We start from the raw sequence: 20192 nt of genomic DNA, 5'->3' as shown, positions 1-20192 counted from the left end.
GTTGAATGTTCAAGGGGTAGAGGTACTCACCTTTGCCACAGATCTTAATAATTTACTGCAGTTTTATCATTAAATCAGCATATAATTGGGAAGGAAATTAGTTTGGGGGTGGTTTTGGTGGTGGTGGTTTTTTTTGTTTGGTTGGTTGTTTTTGGGTTTGTTTTTTTTTTTTTTGAGAGCAAAGCAATACTGTTCATTTAATTATTTGTAGGAAAGGCTTTCTGTAGTTATTTGGTATTTTGCTGTGGTTTTTTTTTTAAATTAAGTAAAGTAGAAACAATGCCATTTTTGTCATCAGTGCTTGGTGAAAATATGACAGTGTGATGTGATTTGCAACTTAAGCACAAGCTCAGAAAAATGTACATTTTATCAGGACTGGCAATAATGAATTACAAGGAAACACAAATAAGCTAAGAATATATCTGAGACCTCCTACCATTTCTGAAGGTTCCAGTGTCTGTGGGGAAAAGGCTATTTCAAGAATTGTACTTCTTTATTTTTTTTTCCTCACAGCAAAATTGCCATAGCCTTGTATAATAATTGAATTCATTTAGTCTTTAGAATACTCAAGTTTGCAAATAACAATGAAAATGAATATTTCATGGCATGGAGGATGATAAGCTATAGTTTTGTAACTTTGACTGGTAGCCCAGCACAAGGGAGCCAGCATTTACAGTTCGCAAGAATTTTTGCACCCAGATAATTAAAAAAAAATGCAGCTTAAGACAATAAGCAGGCAGGTGGGGCTAGTTAAACAAGACCTTTTTTGGGGGTTTTCTTTCCCTGTTCTGGACAACAATTTGCAGTTCAGCTTTTTTCATGGAATTTGTTCTGTACGCAATGCTAAGGGGCATCTTAAACCAGTTGCACCTGCAGCAGCCGCTATTGTCTGGGAAAGGCTTTGACGGGAAGACAGGTGTTAACAGTGAGTCTGGATTTTCACACGGCAAGAGATCGTTAATTAATTTATTTTCAGTGAACAAGCACCGGGTTCAGGTCGGGAGGGCAGAGCGGTGCGCCCTGAGGCGCTTGCCGAGGCGGGCGGGGGTCAGGGCGGCGGTGGGCAGGACGGAGGCAGCTCTTGTCACAGCCGTGGTTTCCTGGGGAATGCACCGAGACGGGGCAGTGATTAAAGAGCAGCTCGAAGCGCTGTAATCCATCTGGGAACGGGATCAGGCTTCCCCCTCGGAGCAGGTGAGATAACGGTACAACATTTTTTATAGATGCTGAGTCCATGTCAGAGAAATGCTGGGGGAGGGGGGGGGCGGCGGGATGCCGATATATTTACCGTGGAAAAACTAACTTGAGTTGCAATTGTCTGTGAGAAACCATAACCTAACCAAAATACTCGGGGAGGTGCAAAATCCCCGAGTGCAAAAAGAAAATGTTGGGAGGCGGCGTAACTTTTGCCGAAGTCTGGGATAGCCTCTCCAAACGGAGGCGGGGGGCATGGGAAAGGTGCTCGGGCTACTCGGAGCACGCCGGCTGCGGCTCGGCTGGGAGCCACTTCACTTTTTCTTTCTTAAAAGCACGGCTTATCGTGTGCTGGGGTGTGGGGGGAAGACAAAGCAAGCTGAGAAATTAAAAAGGATGGGGAGGGCTCGGAGCTGCGCTACGGCAGGAGCAGCGTTCCGGGGGTGTGGCGTGGAAGTGTGCTTTGAATCGCAGCGCGTCGCCGCGGCCGCCGAGGTCTGAGCGGGTTTTGCAAAGATTTACTTCACTTGAGGCTGGGTCTGCCCCTGGCTGACGTCACGGGCTGGATCCAGCTCCAGAAGGCTGGATGAGTGACAGCCCAGCCTACTTTTTAATAGCTTTGTCATGTGACGGGGAACAGTAGTAAGACAGGTGCCTTCGGTTCACTCTCAGAGAGGGTCTCGTTGCCTGCATGAGTGTCTGCTGCCCGCCTGCCTGCCTCTGGACTGTAGTTTGCCAGCTTTGCTGCCGTCGCTCCGCAGCTGGATGGCGTGGGACATGTGCAACCAGGACTCTGTATGGAGTGATCTCGAGGTGAGCGCTGCGCGGCGTGGGGGCCGTGGGGGCCGGCAGCGGCGGGGCCGCGCTCGGCAGGCACCGCCGGGACGGCCGAGGCAGCGCACTTTGCAAACAAGTCCCTATCTTATCTTAACTCCACCAAGTTTGCTATTTTAAGGTTACTCTGCGATGCCTTGAGCAAATCAAAGCTGAGCTCCTGTCATCAGTATAGTATCTCCTGCAGTTGGAAACTATTTTCATGTGCCTCTGGCTCGCTTTCCCGTCATATGCAATATTTATGCTCTAAGATATTGATATGAATCGGTGTCTGAAGTGGCGTTTCCAGTGGCAGTCAGTGGCCTGGTTGGAAAAATGCCATGTTTATTTAGAATAAGACTAATATTTCTAAAAAAAAAAAAAAAAGTTATAATTAACTCGTGGCTTCATATTTTAATTCCTTGTTTCACTATGCTCTGTCGAAGGCTTTTTCTTTGTTTATCAGCTGCAGAATACAAATATGCACACAGGAATGAATACCCTGTTGTTTGGCTTTAGATGCTTTTAAAAGAGATTTCTGGAAGGAGACGTTTCCCTGCTACTTGTGGTATTGGAATACTGAAGCTGTAGCTAATGCTTGGTAGAGCAGGGTTTGCAGTCAATCTGAGTAGTCCAAGAAATGGTTAAATCCCACTGGACAGCAGAGACAACAGGACGAACCATGAGAATAGAGTTTATGCAGGACTGTGTGAACTGCTGCTGCCGCTGCTGCTGCTGCTTGTGTAAAAATAGACGGCAATACATCAAATCCACAGCTTCTGCTGGCTACAATTCATAAAGGAAAAAATTAAAAAGGCAAGCAGCCCCGTGGTAATCTCCGGAGTATAATGTGAGGTTTGAGGATTTCTGCATATTTGCATTCAGCAAAATGGAGCATTAACTGAAAGTTTGGGCAACTTGCGAAGCGAGGCAAACTTTCTTTGGACCCCATGAAGAGGAATCCCGAATACAGACCTGCTCAAAGGAACTAATCCTCTGGATTCAGGCTTGGAATAAGTGCTTAAAATGCTTCCCTTGGGCAATGGGGGAGGGAAAAACAGGTTACAGGCAATGCTTTTTAAATAAGATGTTCATGCTGTAGAGAGCTACCCATCTAAAGTGAACCATTTCCATGTTCTCCAGTAAATTTTTCCTATCTGGCAGAGCATGTGTGTGCATTCTCAAGTAGTTTTGTCATGTTTTAAATATTTGCAGCTTGACATTGTATCCACAGATTTCTGTTTGCATATTGTAATTGGTCTTATCTTGTTTTGATTTCTTGGTAAAGTGGAATAGATATGGATAATTCATATGTCCTGTAGCTATTATGAGTCAAGGCAGTAAGTGGATGACTTTCTGGCTCCAAAGTCCTAATTGTTTCTGAGTAGCTGGAGTATCCTGTGGGTTGTTGTCTGGCTTGTAGCATGGGTCTCAGCTGCCACAGCTTCATTTTTCTATCGTGTATTATTCTTAACGCTGCTAGGAACTGATTGAGGAACCAGGTTATATGGAAATAGTGAAGATTTATTTTAATCGCTGGAGTTCCTGCAGTAATTTCAAGCTAGTAACAGAATAGATAATTTATGTCAATGACTTTTTCATAGTGCAGAGAGAAGAAAAAAGAACCAAAAAAAGAGTTTGATCTTAATATTAATTGTGTGGTGGATGGATTAACTGTGGGTAGGATTTTGCCAGTGTGCTCCTGCATTGCACTTCCTGTAGCAACACTAGCATCTGCGTGCTGCTTTGGCTCAGGGGATCACCTTTACTGAGCTAAAATAACGCAAGCAGCAAGCACTGGAGGCAGCTTTCATTCTTGAATCATTAATATTTGCTGTCAACGTTAAATGTATTATATTCTCGCTCACATAATGACAGGACGGTGTGTTGTTTAATAAAGGCCTGCATCACTGTAGCTGATCAGCGTCCCCAGTGCTTCACAGCTTAATGAAGGTGATGTACAGTAAGGTTGTGAAGATTGATAGAGAGAATCCACATGACACACATTTTGTCAAGTCTCTCTTTCCTGAATTCATCCCCTTGGCACTTTGAAAAACTTGTTAAAAATAAAGCAAAGATTATATTTTCATTAATATAATTAATATGGCATAAGTCCAGTCTTCTTCTTCTTCTTTTTTTTTTTTTTTAATTTACCTTCAAAGGCACAAAAACAGCCAAAAGGTTAATGGAGAATTATACTTAATTATAATGATTCATTACCATCAGTGCAGTTAAGCTAATTTACTGTTTGCGTCTGAACTAAGAGAAAAAAGGTCTGTTGGAGTGAAGTAACACACAGTAATTAGCCTTTTGTGTTTAGTGACTGCTTTATCCTCCTAAATGTTACTGTAAAATTAGGGCTATAGTTATGGAATAACTATCATATCAAGTAACAGTGGGAAGACAGTAAAATGTGTGCTAGCAATTCAGGTGCACCTGTTACAGATGTATAGGCAAACAGCAAATATCAGCGTGTCAGATGAGGACAGTTTTAGGACTTGGAGTGTTAAATCTGGCATCATCCAAAGGCCAAATATAAATTAATAACAGGAACACTTGCTGCTAATGTGTCTCAGATTAATGTGCTCTGTGTGCTCAGGAGCATAATGTCATATTCAGAAACATTGATTTTATTATCATATCAACATTGGCAAGGCATATATACTTTATTTCAGCAGTTACATTTTTAGGTGACATTTTAGTCACTATAGGTAAATGAAGGCTGTGATAAGCAGGATTTTTTTTTAATGCCATTATTTGTCTTGCTTCAAAAACCCATTGTAGGAACTTAAAAATGCAGATTACCAAAAGTAAACATGTTTAAGTAGGTGGTTCACAGGGTGAAGCTATTTTTATAAATGAAAGCAATAACAGATCAGCAAGATACTTTAGAAGTCTATGGCATCAGTTATAAGCTACTGACCTCCAGAACACAAACCTGAGAATGATGCGGAGAATCTACCTTTTCAGTCAAAAACTAGATTATCCTTTAATGAGATCAGAGATTTCGGCCAAGCATCAAAAAAGGTCATCTCTGTATTATAAGATTGCTGCCAGAAGGTTGTGTCTTGCAGTAAAGAAGAGGAAATGCTCTATTTTTTTTTTTTTTGTCTTACACTCAAAATAATGGTAAAAAAAATGATTTAAAAAAAAAAGTTAACATTACTTAAGTGTGATTTTGACTTCTTTGGGTTTTACGGCCCCTTAAATAATAGGAAGGAAAACAACTGCTATTTGGGAGTCTCGTTTTGCAGCCTCTCAGCTTCCTTGCCTCTTGGCCTACTCTATGATTATCTTGTAGTGTCCTGGTAGACGTAGAAGTTGTCAGGTAAATTATAGCTCACACCAGCTGCACCAAGTCTTTGTGCCAGCAGACAAAATCTTTGCTCATGGCTGCACTGCTGCATCCAGCCCATGCACTGCAGACACACCGAGATTCCAGGGACAAAAACATAAATGAAAAGCACCTTCAGCAGCTCTCGCTTACACTGTTGTTAAAGGCAGTCCTTGCAAGAGGGACATAACCAGTATTGAGCAATTCACACCTATGGACACTGTTAGTGCCCTACAGACATCTGCCTTCAGAAAGTGGCGTTTTCTCCATTCGCTTCAGTCCAAATAGAAGTTGGGAAATCATTCAAGCCACGCAGAGTGACAGGAGTTTCGGAGGTGCTGCTGTTGGCCGTCCTTAACGCAGTGCTAGAAATGCAGTAGATGCCCTTAGACTCAGTTGACTTTAGATGACTTTTAACCATTCAGCGCCTAGTGCCTCTGCAGCTCCACGTGTGCTTTGCAACGTGGCATATCGATGTAGATGTTTGGAGATGAGTTACAGGGATACATGGTACAGTGCAGTAGGAATTGCTTAATTGAGCAGCATTGACATATGGGACTCAGCTATTTGCCAAACTGTTAGTACATGTTTTCTATAATTAGGAAATGGTTTTGGTGGATACTCTAACATTTCAATTGCTGTGTTGAAGTGGATGTGCGTTATTAATTTTTTCTTCCTTAGTAGGTCAGTCAATACCTTATCTAGCTTCATAGTGGCATATAAAAGGACACTTTTTCCAGGTTTGTTTTTATTTATCCTCACTCTCTTCCTAAGTTGTGCAGACAAAAACATTTTGCGCTGCTGAAGAGGATTCCTGCAGACTAAACTTTGTTTACTGCCTCAACCAAAATGTTTCATAGACCTTCTTTTACGATTACTGAATTAGAGGCTGCTAGAAGAGGAAAACCCATTTAGTTCTCTGAGTACAGCTTCTCTCTCGGGATATTTAGGAAACCGGCTCGGATAATAGATGTGTTCACACCAAGCAGTTGAAAGGCTGCATGAACTAACTATGTCCATCACTGAGAGGAGAATATAGGGATATTTCAGGCCACACTTTGGTTGCCAGGAGCCTTATGCAAACCTGGGTGGCTGTGGTTTGTGCATCAGGAAAAGAGCACAGCAGTGTCACTAGCCCATACTTTTTTTATGCCCATATGATAGCCACCATCACGAGTGGCTATAAGGATTACAGTAAGATTCTGTAGAAGTGAAAGCGTGACTGTCTCCAGCTTGAACTAGCCTCCAGGGCTGAAGGCTGTAACAGGCTGTGCCTCTTTAACCTGAATGTATGAGGAAGTGCATGACAGACCTTGCCCAGAGGTATTCATCTGTAACTTCTACCTGCACTGGTTCACTCTGAAAGGAGAACAAGGCCATGCTTCGGCCTCTGCTGTTGGATTTAAAGCTTTGAATATGGTCATTATCAAAAGGCATAGGGAGAAGGAAGGTCATCTTCCCTGGACAGAGATGTGATGAAGAAGGCAGTTTATGCCCTGCTGTTTTCTCTGCCCCTTTACATACCTATGTTAGACCTAACAATGACCAAACAATATGTGTTTCTTTTTTCAGAAAACAAAGTCAATCCTAGCGACCCGGTGTCATAGCTTAATTGAGGCTTAATTCTTATCACATGATATTAGTTAATAGATTCCTGGTAATTAATGAAAGTATTCTGTGTTGCTGTATCCTGCAGTGTGCTGCTCTGGTTGGCGAAGACCAGCCTCTTTGCCCAGATCTCCCAGAACTTGACCTCTCTGAACTCGATGTGAACGACCTGGATGCGGACAGCTTTCTGGGGGGACTCAAGTGGTACAGTGACCAGTCAGAGATCATCTCCAATCAGTACAGCAATGAACCCGCCAATATATTCGAGGTAAAGCAAGATGATGCAAGTGCATGTTGCAAAGTCCTTGCTTGCTTTTTTTCCTGGTTTGCTTTTTTTTTTTTTTTATTAGCCTGGTGGACAACAGTTTATTATTTTTCCGCCATTAAGAGACAAGAAAACTGCTGATGTATTACGGGTTCTGACTGGTTCCTTTAATCCTCATGATCAAAACGAGACCTGCGATTTGAAGGGTGTGGGGGTGAAAGTCTTAAAAGGATTTAAATGGAGCTTGTGATTTTTGAGAGAAAGCAGCAAAAGAGTACGTAGAGCACACTGCCCTGTGGTGTCATGATGAGGAGTTGCACTGTTGTCAGCTACAGAGCAAAACAGAAGTTGAAGCTTGTTTGTTGTCTTCCACTTGAATTCCTCGGCAAGAAGCAGAGTGCTGCACAGCAGCTAGCTGATGAGTAGCTGGAACATTTCTAGTAAAGGCTTTTACCACTCAGAGCCTTACTGAGCAAGTTAGCTGCACACAAATTAAGAGGTCCGCAATTTGTTTATGCACAGGCAAGAGGAAGGGTGAATGTGGCAGAGAAGGCAGGGAGGACCATCAGTCGCTCAATGTTCTGATGTTTCATATAGATCTCCTGGTGGTGGGTAGTCTAAAAGTAAAAGTGAGAGGGTGATAGGAGGGATTTAATTGTTTTCTTTCCAACTGTGCATTGGGGGTTAGGGTGTACGAGAGGAGGGTTACTGTCTCTTTATCTCTGTCTTGGGTTTTCTTTCTTTTGTTGTGTAAAACCTTCATAATTCATAAAACCTTGTGGTTTCGGGCAGCCATGCCCCTCCTAAACTCTAACCTCCTTCCCTCCCTGTTGATAGGAGAGGCCATAGATCGTTCACTGACTGGGAAATTGAACAATAAATTGATTAGCTGGCAGGAAGACCTTGTACAGAAGAAAGCTCTGGGTGCTATTTCTCACACGCCAAGTACTACAGCTCCAGGAAGTACAGCTAGCCCGCTGGTTCCGGAAAGCCCCGGATTATCATGGTAGAATTTTAAAGGCTGGAAAAAATTAACTGAAATGGTATAGTAAAATGCCTACCTAGGATGTGATGTCCTAAATAAAATTCTCCTTCCTTTGTATACTGCTCTAAACTCACAGTAATCTCCTTGATACAGATGAATTGCTCTGGATTTAAACCAGTGTAATTGATAGCAGAAACTGGTCTTCTCCGTTTAGTTTCTGTAACTTAAATCCAAGTAACTTGGAATTAATTTTATTTTAATCAAATCATCCCTACAAAGCTTTGTGCTCAGGCCCTCTTTTTTTCTTTAGTTGTATAATGTTTCACACTTTGTTTTACAAAGTTTCCAAATCCTGTCTGGTTCTTGAATTGCAGTTGTATTGCCTCAGGCAGGGTAGGGCACGTTGGTGGTGGCAGCGGGGCAGGGTCCACATTTGCAACGACTGCGATGGAGACTTGTTTTACTTTTTTTATAACTGAGGACACATTTTTTCCACATTCATCAAAAACCAAATGCAGAAGCCTTTTCTTTTAGGAAAAATCAGTTCAAGATGCAGACTTTAAAAGTGTAAGTTCCAGATAAGTAATACAATTATGTATTTACCAAATCTAAGCATACAAATTATTCCAGTAAAACCAGTGGAACTTGGCTTCATTTCTTGTTCTGTGTGTTACTGCCTGTCTGCTCTGATGGCCACAGCTGCTGAGTATAAAGTTGTCTCAGATAGGTAGTGACCATTCCCCTACACACCTTGTGTAGGAAACAATTCCTGTTCTGAAGCATGTTGCAAACAGCAGGGTGACCAGATAGGCTGATAGTTAACCTCACTGGGAGATGGTAACAGGGGCAACATCTCATGGGCAAGTTTGGGTCTGTCTGAGGATGAGCTGCCCTGGTGCGAAGAAACAGGGACATGTGTGGAGAGACAGGGGCAATGCTGGGGGAATGAATCTACACAGCAAGTAAGAGGTCAGAAGTAATAGTTTGGAAATGAAATATGCAGCTTCTTTCCTAACACACAAATTTTGTTTTCTCTCCTCACTCTCATTGTCTTCAGCTGCAGGCTGCTGTCTCATCACAGCTTGGCCCATACTTACCTGTAGGGACAGATTGTGCCCTAATGGTATTTTACAATACTGCAGTGCAAAATTAGACTATTTTCAGCTTCTTAGAGTGTTGTATTTACATTTCTTGGTTGCTTGGCCTAGGAAGATGGGAACAAGACAGTTATTTTCTTCTCCCATACATTAACCCTGTCCCCATTCTCCACTGTGCAGCTGGATACTTTGCACTATTTTTTGCCTCTGCCGCTCAGTAATGTGACGACTGGGGGTGCTCAAGATCAGAAGAAGATGTCATCTTCCTCCAGAGACTATCTCACATACTGTGTGGGAAACTATTTGTTTTAGCTGAGAGAATGGAAGTTTTGTGCAGTTTCTCATTTAGTAATCACTAGATTTTTCCATACTGAGCCTCAATAGCTTTTTAAAAAAGAAATTAATGTCTTTTTGTGCTTTTTTTTTTACTTTTATTTTCCTCTCTTGTCATTGTGGGAGTAGTATGTTTTATCTAACTTAAGCTTCCAGATGAGGCATTGTCATACAAAAATAGGAATACAGCCTATTTGGGGTGGAAAGGAAGGAACCAGAATATCAAGCAAATGATGTGAAGTACACAAGCAGCATTACTTTCACAAGCTGTACAGTACATTGCCAAAGCTCGCCTTGAATGAAACATGCTCTCCTTTGAGGTATTAATGCAGTATATGTGGCATTGTCTATGTGAGGGACAGTGTCCAAAAGCCCTTTACAAAGTTCCCGAGTATCTCTGATGCACTTTTTTTTAATGAAAGGTTTGTATTTCATAAAGTGAATTTTCAATCTTTTTGCAAATTATGTTCCTTAAAGCTCACTTGAGCTGAGCTCCCACAAGCTTAGTGGCACAGGGAGTCTCATGAACTGGAAATTATTAATAGTTATGGTAGCAACCAGGAGCCAAGTGAGATAAAGGTCCAATTAGTCTAGATAGTATGTAAGTGTTAAGTATAAATCCCCGCTCTCATCCGCTTAGGTGTGATGAGATACTGGCCTTCACTCAAGGATTAAAACATGCCAATATTTTGCAGACACACCTAATTCATCACTGCATCATTCTGCTCACGTCCCAAATCAAGCCTGTACTGTCCCAGCACAGAGGCTCTTCTTACCATGTTTGTACTTATGTACAGTATGAATTAGGTGATTTCTTTCCATTCACAGCTCGATATCTTCTGGTTTTCACCTAATTTTGTTTGCCTGTTGTTTGAAAAGATAAAATGAAGGAGTTCTTGCCCCTCAGGTTGTTCTCTATTGACACAAGTTCATGCAAGTGAATAGTTAACAAGTCACCCAAGACCGGTTATTTAGATGGTTCACTGCACCATTCATTTTTATAATTTGTTTTTTTGTGAAGAGCTAGACTTTAAGAAATTGTATTTGCAAAAAATTAAATTTGGCTACTTTCAGAAAATCAAAATGGTTAAATTTTCATTCTCAAAGCCAATGCGATGTGAAATTGTGAACAAACATACAACTTGATGTGTCATGAGTGGGAAAGCTTTTTGTTCATGAAAGCTGTTGTCCCTTGAGGCTTCTTGAAATATTCTGTACCATATCATGTAAGATTAGTCATATTTAAAATAATTTATGATCCTTGCCGAGCATTATGGAAAGGGAAGATATCTACAGTGGGTGTTTCTCTTTGCTGGTATTTTTTACAAATAACTCAGCTGAAGGTAAGAGAAAATTCAGCCTGTAGATAGGCAATAACCTGTAAAACTACAGTGAACTTGTGTAAAATCCTAAATCTTGTACTTGGTAAAACACTTTTTTTAGCCTTCAAAAACACTTTAAAAAACCCACATTGCTTGCCCTTCTGCAGGTTTAATTTATTTACATAAATAAAAAAAGTGATGCTCACAATATTTGATGACTTTGTTTTTAATTGCTTTATATAGGTGTATCCCAGGTTACTTCTCAAGGCCATTCTATGTGCCATGTATTTATTTAGAAAGCCTAAAAAGATAACTATGTTTTATTGTAGACTGCCAAAAAGGGATGTATTACAAGCAATGAGAATGTGAGGAGAGAAAGAAATACACAATGAAATGCAGTCTGTCTTTCCCCTGGCAGCAGGGGAATGCATGGAGATAAATGATTTCTTATTTATTTGGAAGGGGTTGTATCAGGGAGATGATGAGTGTTGAGGGAAGCTTTAAACATCACCAGAGTAATTTGCATTGGTTCAGATTATAAAATCCCTAATGTTCTGTGGTGCTGCCAGTCTCTTTCACCGTTGCAGGTTATTCATTCAAGGTTTGCATCCAGATTGATTAATGAATTACCAGATCTTGCGTAAAATGACTTGGCCTGACTTTTAAACAACCACCAATGTTTTCTTTGCCAGTCTTGTGACTGCTGTTAATGGGTTCCAGAGAACTGATCCTATATAGACTTTCTGTAGTGGCCTTCCCTAGCATTTTTCCACTTTTTAATTTTCTCCAAAACTATGAGCCCAGGGCAGGCAGTTCAAGGAGATACAATCTCAGGGAAAAAAAAAAAAAAGACGTAGTAGTCAAATCCTTGATGGCTGATGCCCTTCAGTGCCAAATCAGCATGATTTATCATAGCCATCTATTCAGCACAACAGAGGCTGGAGGTGAGCTGCATGGTGTACCTCACACAATATGCATAGCTAGAGCTCTGAACTTTGAAGGAAAGCCTCAGAGCTATTTGCAAAGTGCTGGTGCTTAGTGAATACTAAATTACATTTAGGAAATAGTCTACTGCTACCAGTTATACTTCATTTTTATTCTTGACACAGACACCTAAATCAGAGAACAGTAACATTTCAGAGATTATGGTAGCAGTTTGGGTATGTTCCAACACTATAATAGGATCAGAATTTTAAGGCCTTTTTTATTATTACCAATAGTCACTTAGTTTCTACTGCAGCGTACTTTGTAGGGAATTACAGCTTTTACTAAAAAGATTAAAATGCTATTATGCAAATGATTGCAGTATGTTATTATGTTTACAAATTAACATCCATGGCTCAACACACAAATTAACTAACTATTCCATCTATATTATTAAGGATTTAATAAAGTAACTGTTGATAAAAATGAGGAGCTTGGAACAGTTAATAGGAGCTGATCGTGATTTAACATAGAACTTAAACATTGTGTTTAATGTTCTAGATGGCATAATGGCAGAATAAAGCTTATCAAAGTGCTTGAAAGGACTGTGATTGTGTGCACCACATAGCAGCCTGTCTGAGGCCCCAGAGGGCATGAACCAAATAGCTCTGGCCAGTAGTGTAGAGCATACTGGTGAATCTGGAAGCAACACAGGACCAAGTTGTATCAACATGTACTTTCCTGCTCTAATAAGTAGGCTTTTTTGAAATTCAGATTCATGCAGATTGAATGTTTTACATGATAAGCACATGCATTTGGGTATTTGGGAACTTGTGTCCTTCTAAAATGCAGCCTGTAATGAACTGCTTTTATGGCAAATTGGATTTAATTGCAGAGGATATCGCTGTATGGTAAAAAAGGGGAAGGCTGAGTTCAATCTGAGATGACTTTACAAACATTCCTGCAAGTTGTTACTCCTAACAGTTCATAAGAGATCATAAAAGCAAGCAGGTAAGACCTACTGAGGTCCTAGAGAAATGAAAGTACAGTATGTGGTTATGGGTTAGATTTAGTAGTAAAGCAGACGACATCATAGGTTTAATACAACAATAAACATAAAAGGCAAAAGATGCAGATTTGGGATAGGAAACTTTATAAGGGTGATAAAAGGTAACAATGTATCATAAAACCTACTTGTGAAACTAGGAGAAGACCCTCATTTCCAGGGAAAGAAGATAGCAGACACTTGACAAAAGTGCTGGACTTTTTATACTCCTAATGGAGCAGTGGCACATTTCTTGTGTGTTTGAATGCATTACCTTAACCAGTCCGTGGCCTGACTCAGGGCTCTACTTCTGCTAAATAGGAGACCAGCACAATAACATCCTGTCTATGTGGGATGATGTATGTAAACGATAATCTATGATTAGCTATGCTGACATTTAAAAAGGCTCAAGCAGTAAGTGGAATTTATTTTACTTGAACCAGCTGCTATGTAATTGGAAAGAGTTTATGCAAATGCTCTGTATCTAGTGTTAACAAGGTGTGCTGCTGCTCCCTTTTTCATTCCTGCTTGGACAAACTACAATGCTTTAATGCAAGAACCACCTGGCACATTGGTTGAAACCTTCAGGCAGGAAAGAAGTCACAAATGAGCAAAAAACCAATTGCTTTGAGAGTTTATTTTTTGATGTATGTGGCCACCAAGACTCTTCCCCAGGTGCAGTCAAGAAAATGTGACTGATCCGCTTCACGATCCCATTAAGGAGCCATTTCACCTAGAGCAGCCATGGCTTGAGATGCCCACTGTGCTGCTGCTCTGTAGGGCACCTGTGCTTTTTCTTAGAGGGAAGGCTAGCACTCACCAGAACACTAGTAAACTAATTAGGTCATTAGATGAATGTCTTGGCCTGTGTTAAAACCAGCCCTTGAGGACACTGTGTTACACTGTGTTCCCACTGGCTACGTAGCTAAATATGAACTGGTGTCAGCTGCCATACAAACAAAAATGTAATAGCCTCCTTTCACAGAGGTCATCTTAAATCCACTTCGGTCACAGTCACACTCCACATCTGTTTTAGTGAGATGCAGCTTCTTAAGGTGGCGTTTGGACTTCATAAGCACACAAACAACCGAGCTATAAATTGCTACTGCTGGAGTTATTTTGAATAAGTGTATACTGTTTCATATTTATAATGGTGAGGCTTCATAATATTCACAGTGAATATATAACACAGATCAGTTCAACAAGCATGAAATTGTATGTTGTCAACTTGTCACATAAATAGAGCCATATTCTAGCTTACAATAATGTTGAACTAAATATTTTCTCCCTGGAACTGCAGAGAGGGTCACAAAAATGTGGGACAGTAGCTCTGTCTTTTGTTAGAAAAACAATCCCAGACTGATTGTTAGTGGGAAGTAAATATTTCTGATAAGATTCTTCTGTTTTTTTTTAATTCCCCCTTGGTTTACCAACAGCAACAGAAAGTTTGCCTTTCATAGACAAATGCTAACTGGTTATGCTAAATTTATTTCCGTTAATGGTTTTGTTTCCAGCGTAACTTTTTTTTTTTTTCATTGTTACTATTTTTGCTCAATGCATCATTGCTAATTGCTACTAAACAGTCCATCTTAACCCTGGCATGCTCTTTCCCTGCTGCCCCATCCCACTTAACATTAACTCTGCCTCTTGCTATTACAGAAGGATAAAATTATTACAAGTCTTCGTTTAGGAATTCTTTTTCCTTAGTGCCACTAACCTATTGTGCATGTGTAGGTCAGGAGGAGGAAATTGCTTAGAGCATATTTGTTGCAGGGAGAAAGTTTTGTTATTGAATCATAATGAACTGGTTTTTGTCCTGTGAACAGGAAAAAAATACCAAGAAGAGTTTATGTGTGTCTGGGAAAATTTACCTACTTGTAGCTTTTGTTGTACTACTTGGGCAATCCTCAGATGCACTGGAAATTTGCAGCCTTTCTGGAAGAGTGCCCCCTGCCAGCTTTATAGGCCTCTTTCTCTCCAGTGTCTTAATTTTTATTTTGGTAGCTTTGTGCAGGTGCAGACAGGATCCTAGTGCCTTTGTAAGTGATGGGCTGCAGCCTTGGCAGGCATGGAGCTCTGACTGTGTGTGCAGGCACACTCAGCCGTGGAGGCTGGGTTCAGGTCTCGGTGGAAATCATCCCCTTTGCAACACATAGATGGTTGCTCTGGCTGAATTTTCTGTTCTGACACAACAGAGCAACAGTCTTGCTTCATAATGATTGAGAAATTAATTAGCACTTTGTGGCGGTGATGAGTCTGAAGGGCCATGATTGGAGTTTGCTTTTTACCACATGCAGTAATCACTGGGTTTTGTTTATGAAAGCACAAACCCAAAACCTATTGAGATTTTGGTGTTGTCATGAAGCGTGAGCCGTGTGATGCACTAGAATAATACTTCCATTTCCTCACACACATCTGTGCTTTTGTGCTTTACTGTGAGTAACACAATGGGGTGCTGGTCCATAATGGGTACTCCTAATCACTAAGACGATAATCAGGAGAAGAGTATTTTCTGCGAGGAGCTGCGGTGGCTGCCTCAGGCAAGTGTTGTTGCCTTGTTGATTTATGACAGGTTTGAGCTGCCTGAACTGCTCGCAGCCATCCAGCTTATTGCATAAAGTTTAGGAGGATCATCCCTTCCAGGCATATTGTGGGGCTGGAGGTGTCAAATGGGCAGGGAGAACTTCTACTTCTGGCTGCTGCCATAGCTGCTCCTTGAAGGCTCAGTGATACTAAATCTTTTCAGGATTTGGAGGGACCACCATCAAATGGTGTGAGGGACTGCAGATCTCTCCTACAGGAGATACACTTGAATAAAAATAGAGAAATTGGCCTAAAAAAGTTTCTTGCCTCTTGTCAGGGAGGTGGTGATAATGGTTATCTGGAGAATTGGTTTGGTCAGAGGAACTTCACATAAGCTGCTAAAAGAAACAATGAGAATTTTCTAAGTTTTCTCCTGGAATGGTAGTTTCTCCTGGAGGACAAAAAAATCTTTCTGTAAGTACTCCAAAACCTTTGCAAAAAAATCAGGTTTTTTTCTCCCATGTTGCTGTATAAGCAGTGACATAGCAATTCAGAAAGTGCATCAGAGACCTTAGGTAATAAATGTTAAGGAAGTGAGACATCTCACTGGAATTTTTAATTTGGTGAGAATGCTGCAGGCTTGCATATTTCACAAAGTCAGTGACAAGAAGCGGAAAGCAGGTACTACAAGAGTTTTAGAAGTCTTCTAGTATTGGGGGTTGGTTTTTGTTTTGGTTTGGTTTTTTTTTGGCTTGTAAATATGTATCACTTGGCTAGGTAGATCTAGCAGTCATGTTCTCCACTCTACCAGGCCAAGTGAACAGGATCTTTGGTTTGTTTGGTATCCACTTTATGAGGGCTTCTGGGTGAGGTAGGCAGCCAGGTAGTGCAGGTGACAGTGTGTGTGGTGAAGGATCAAGAATGAACTTGGAGCAGGGGAGGGCTTTGCAGAATCAGAGTGGTTGAAATGGAAAGGGATCTCAAGAGGCCATTTGGCCCAACCCAGCCTGTTCAGGAAGGACTACATGGAACAAGAAGTTGAGGAAGTATTTCTGTATTCCTCTGCTGCTGCTTCTTCCCTACTTGAAATTACTTTATTAGTACTGGTAAGGAGTTTCTGATCCCATTTTGAAAATATTAGCCCATAGTCCTAAGCAGCTACGGAGTTTCTATGAGACATGCCTTGGTAGAGCTAGAAGCCTGTTACTGCCAAATCCTTCCCAGAGGAAGATGGGTGATAGTCAAAGGTTCACAATCTGGCCTTGGTGTTCATGACAAATTTTCATATAAGGAAACCTACTTCTTGGGCTAATTTTAGTTTCCACAGGTACTGAGCTTGTCCATTTTCAGAGTCTTGTTGGACTAGTGGAACGGTAAAGTCAGGTTGAAACGGATGCTATGCAATTATTTTCATAAACAAAACATAAATGCATGCTTCCTGACCTCTGGTTGGAAATGCTCTGTTAGCATTTGACCCTCCAGGCATACACAAAGGAGCAATAGGCTTTTATTTTCACTTGTCTGGGGGAAACGTATGCATTTTTGAAATTCTTTTTCTGACTTTGTGTTTGCTTTACTGTTTTTTTTCTCACCAGGAGTGGTGTGGATTTTCTTGGCTGTGTTGGCTGTCCTTAAAAGCCCAACAATCACTCTTCACATTAGCATGAAGACATCAGGCAAAACATTGGCAATTGTCACATCAATTGCATCTGGGAAAAAGCCAAAAAAATTGTGGATTTTTTTCCTTAACACTGCAGAAACATTCATCCATTTCCAGTGAAAGGGTGTCAAAGTGTTTCTGCTTGTGTGTGATGGGAGTGTTGGCACGTCTTGTCATTTTCTTTGCCGTTGATCCCACTCTCCTATAGGAAGGGTCAGGTCAAATGCTTCTCTGAAGACCAAGTCTCCCATTTGCAGCAGGAAATCTCTTGGGTGGAGAAGATAATATTACAAAACAGAGACTAGCATTACAAAACAGTTCTGCTGCCTCTGGTGCAGTCTGGAGCATCACAGACCAATAACTCCTATCATGTCACTCTTGCGGCACCTTATTATCTATGTTTTTCTGTAAATCCGATCTGAGACTGTCATTACCAGTTTCAGGTAGGTGAACACCATCTGGGTGAAATAACCATGTACCAGTGATGAGCTGGAGGGGGCTCTTGTTAGTTAATCATCCCTACCTTCCCTTTGATGAGTTAATTTGTCTGTTGAGCCATGGAAGAGCCCCCAAGAGCTCCCAGGAGCCCCTTGTTAAAATTCTGCCGACAAATGGAAAGATAGGGATGATTTCACTCTTTTTGCTGGAGCCTTTGCTATCTATGATATTGCTAAATCATCCATAATGCATAACTTTCTATGCCATCTTTTTGTTACAGTTCTGGAGGCATATTACTGCTTTGTGCATTTACTTTTTAAACATTGTCACTGGATACCTAACCCTTCTGAAAATCTCATATCATGAATTAAGGTTCATTTCAGTACTTCCATGTGGCCTTTTAGTAGTTGGCATGCAAAGTTCCTTGGTTGTGATGCTCAGGCAAACTCTTGGGTTTTTTTTCCCCTTCAGTTGTTAAACACTGTGTTTATTTACTTGTTTTGTGATAATGCCTAAAAACTCTGTAGTAGGGGGAGAGGCTGTATGTACTAGTGACCAGCCCATCCCAGTTTTATGGTGTGCACTTTGAAGTCCTTGGAAGTCGCAAAGTTAGTGAAAGAAGAAAAGAGCTGGTCCTTGGGGTTTGTAAGTGAAGATTAACCCAGTTTATCTTTCCTTTGGAGGTATGTGAGCACTGCTCTTTAACCAGACTCCTCTTCCTCCCAGACAGCTGGAGGCAGCTACAGCCTGCTGAGCTTGCCTAGTCCAGGAAATAACACAGGTCAGAGCTGCAGTTGTGCCAATATGATGTGGGAATACCAAACCCAAGCAGAAGCTGCCTTAAGTAGTATATCCCAACATAGAAACTTATTTATCTCCAAACCTGAAATGAAGAAGAAAATTAAATTTAAAAAAATTTAAAAACTCAACTGGACAAAAGCCCACAGAAGACTAGGAGGCTAAGATATGCTATCATTTGGAAGTTGCTCTAGTCCCTTTGTAACTGGTCAGAGAGGGTGTGTTAGCTCTGGTACAGCCAGATCAGGGCGAGCTCTTGCAAGGAGCATATGTATGCATCTGCATAATGCTGATGGCTGCTGTGGGGGGATTTAATAGCTTTCACTCAATATTAATCTTCCTCCTAGGCTCTCTTCTGAGAGAGAGAAAAACCTCTCTCTCAGAGGAGCACAGGCGCACAAAGAAAGTGATGAGGGGCGACTGGAGTAGATCTGGAAGAGTGAGTTGGGATCCTACTGGGCTTGAGCTCTGGCTAAAAATGACCATCATGTACCAAAGAGGTTCCTGCAGAGTTAGTTAGCATCTCTGTATTGTGTTTTCAGAACTGTGCAGGGAAGGACTATTTGGCTATGTCGTCTACAGACAAATATGATTTCCAGGAATCTCCACGGCAACTGGAATCACGTCAGGGTCTCCACAGTGGTCAGTTCAAATCCAGTATGATCAGAGGTCATAGACCACAGGGGGATAATTCTCTTATGGACCATCAGCATCACTTTACGGAACTGCTCCTGGCATGTGCAGTTTTGTGAATGCTGTCCAGATGTATTTGAGCTGCCTCTCTGGACTCAATCTAGACCCAAGAGGGCTTATTATGGTGTGCAGAGGTTTTTCTCATTCAGGATCTCTCACAAGATTAGACTTTTGAAGCTTTGATTTTTAAGCCTACAGCTAAAGAAGGAAAGAGACATGCCCCTAAATTTAAGCCTGTAATAGCTCCTATTTCCTAAACCATGTCTTTGAAAATGATGTATGTATGTTCTTAAAGATATGCATGTCAGAAACTTCCTAATAAATTGCTTTTGTGGGTACTGGTCTTTCCAGCTTGAAACATCCAGGAATGCTGCCTTCTCAGGGCACTATGCACATAGCAGGAACTTCAAACTGGACCTTTCCACTTGATCTCCCATTATTCTCTCCTGCATGATCACTCCAGCTACACTCCATCACTAGAATGCTACATGTTTGCCACAGTTTCATTCCGCTTGGATTTTTCCTCAAACCAAATTCACAGAGATGACAAAAATCCTCTCATGTGTCTTGTCCTTCCCTACACCTGCTTCTGGGAGTGCAGTGACAGATACCAGTTTTATTGTGTGCCAATGTTACTGCTGTGTTTACAGCAGATTTAAGAGTTTACATTAGGCCAGTGTTACCTTCCAGTTTCCTTAATTCTATCTGCTGGCAGTCCCAGCTATGTGGTTGAGGTGGATGCCCCTGTCCTAAAGGAATTTGTGTCAATTTCTGCAGGGACAAATCCTCCCTGAGCTAAACCGCTTTGCCGTATTTGCTCAAACTCATATTTTGACAAAGGCGTTCTGTCCACATCCACCAGAAGAGATTGCTTTTTTTCAGATGCACTGGAAGTGGATGTGTTGGAAGCTGCCTGTACCTGGCTGATAACTGCGACGAAACATCTATGTAGCACGATCCATGCCCTTTTCTAATTTGTCTTTGAATGACAAATGTGTCTTCATTGAGTCAGCAAATGAAGAGATCCTACAGTGGAATTCATTGCCCTTCTATCCCTTTCAACAGAGTGGCAAGGTTTTCCCAATTCCTCCCCAAAATCCATCTTTAAAAGAACTCTTATGAAGACCTCCCTCAAATGTATTGTGCAGAACTCAATTATA

At 41.3% G+C, this 20192-nt stretch overlaps 1 protein-coding gene across 4 annotated transcripts in view; it reads left to right on the top strand.

Annotated features, from left to right (window-relative positions):
- Positions 1-20192, top strand: part of PPARGC1A (PPARG coactivator 1 alpha) — a 361917-nt gene that overhangs the window by 293013 nt on the left and 48712 nt on the right. For 2 of the 4 annotated variants that reach the window (XM_085577743.1, XM_021554414.4), the window contains exon 2: positions 7038-7217. In XM_085577743.1, coding sequence (XP_085433869.1) covers positions 7038-7217 — 180 coding nt within the window. Of the gene's footprint in view, positions 1-1026; positions 1195-1664; positions 2008-7037; positions 7218-20192 lie in introns of those variants that run through there. The other 2 variants (XM_021554418.4, XM_085577742.1) reach the window with 2 other exon arrangements.

This window comes from Lonchura striata, chromosome 4 (genome assembly GCF_050655825.1).
Source record: "Lonchura striata isolate lonStrDom1 chromosome 4, ASM5065582v1, whole genome shotgun sequence".
Lineage (NCBI taxonomy): Eukaryota > Metazoa > Chordata > Aves > Passeriformes > Estrildidae > Lonchura > Lonchura striata.
This window is presented reverse-complemented; position numbering and strand designations above follow the sequence as displayed.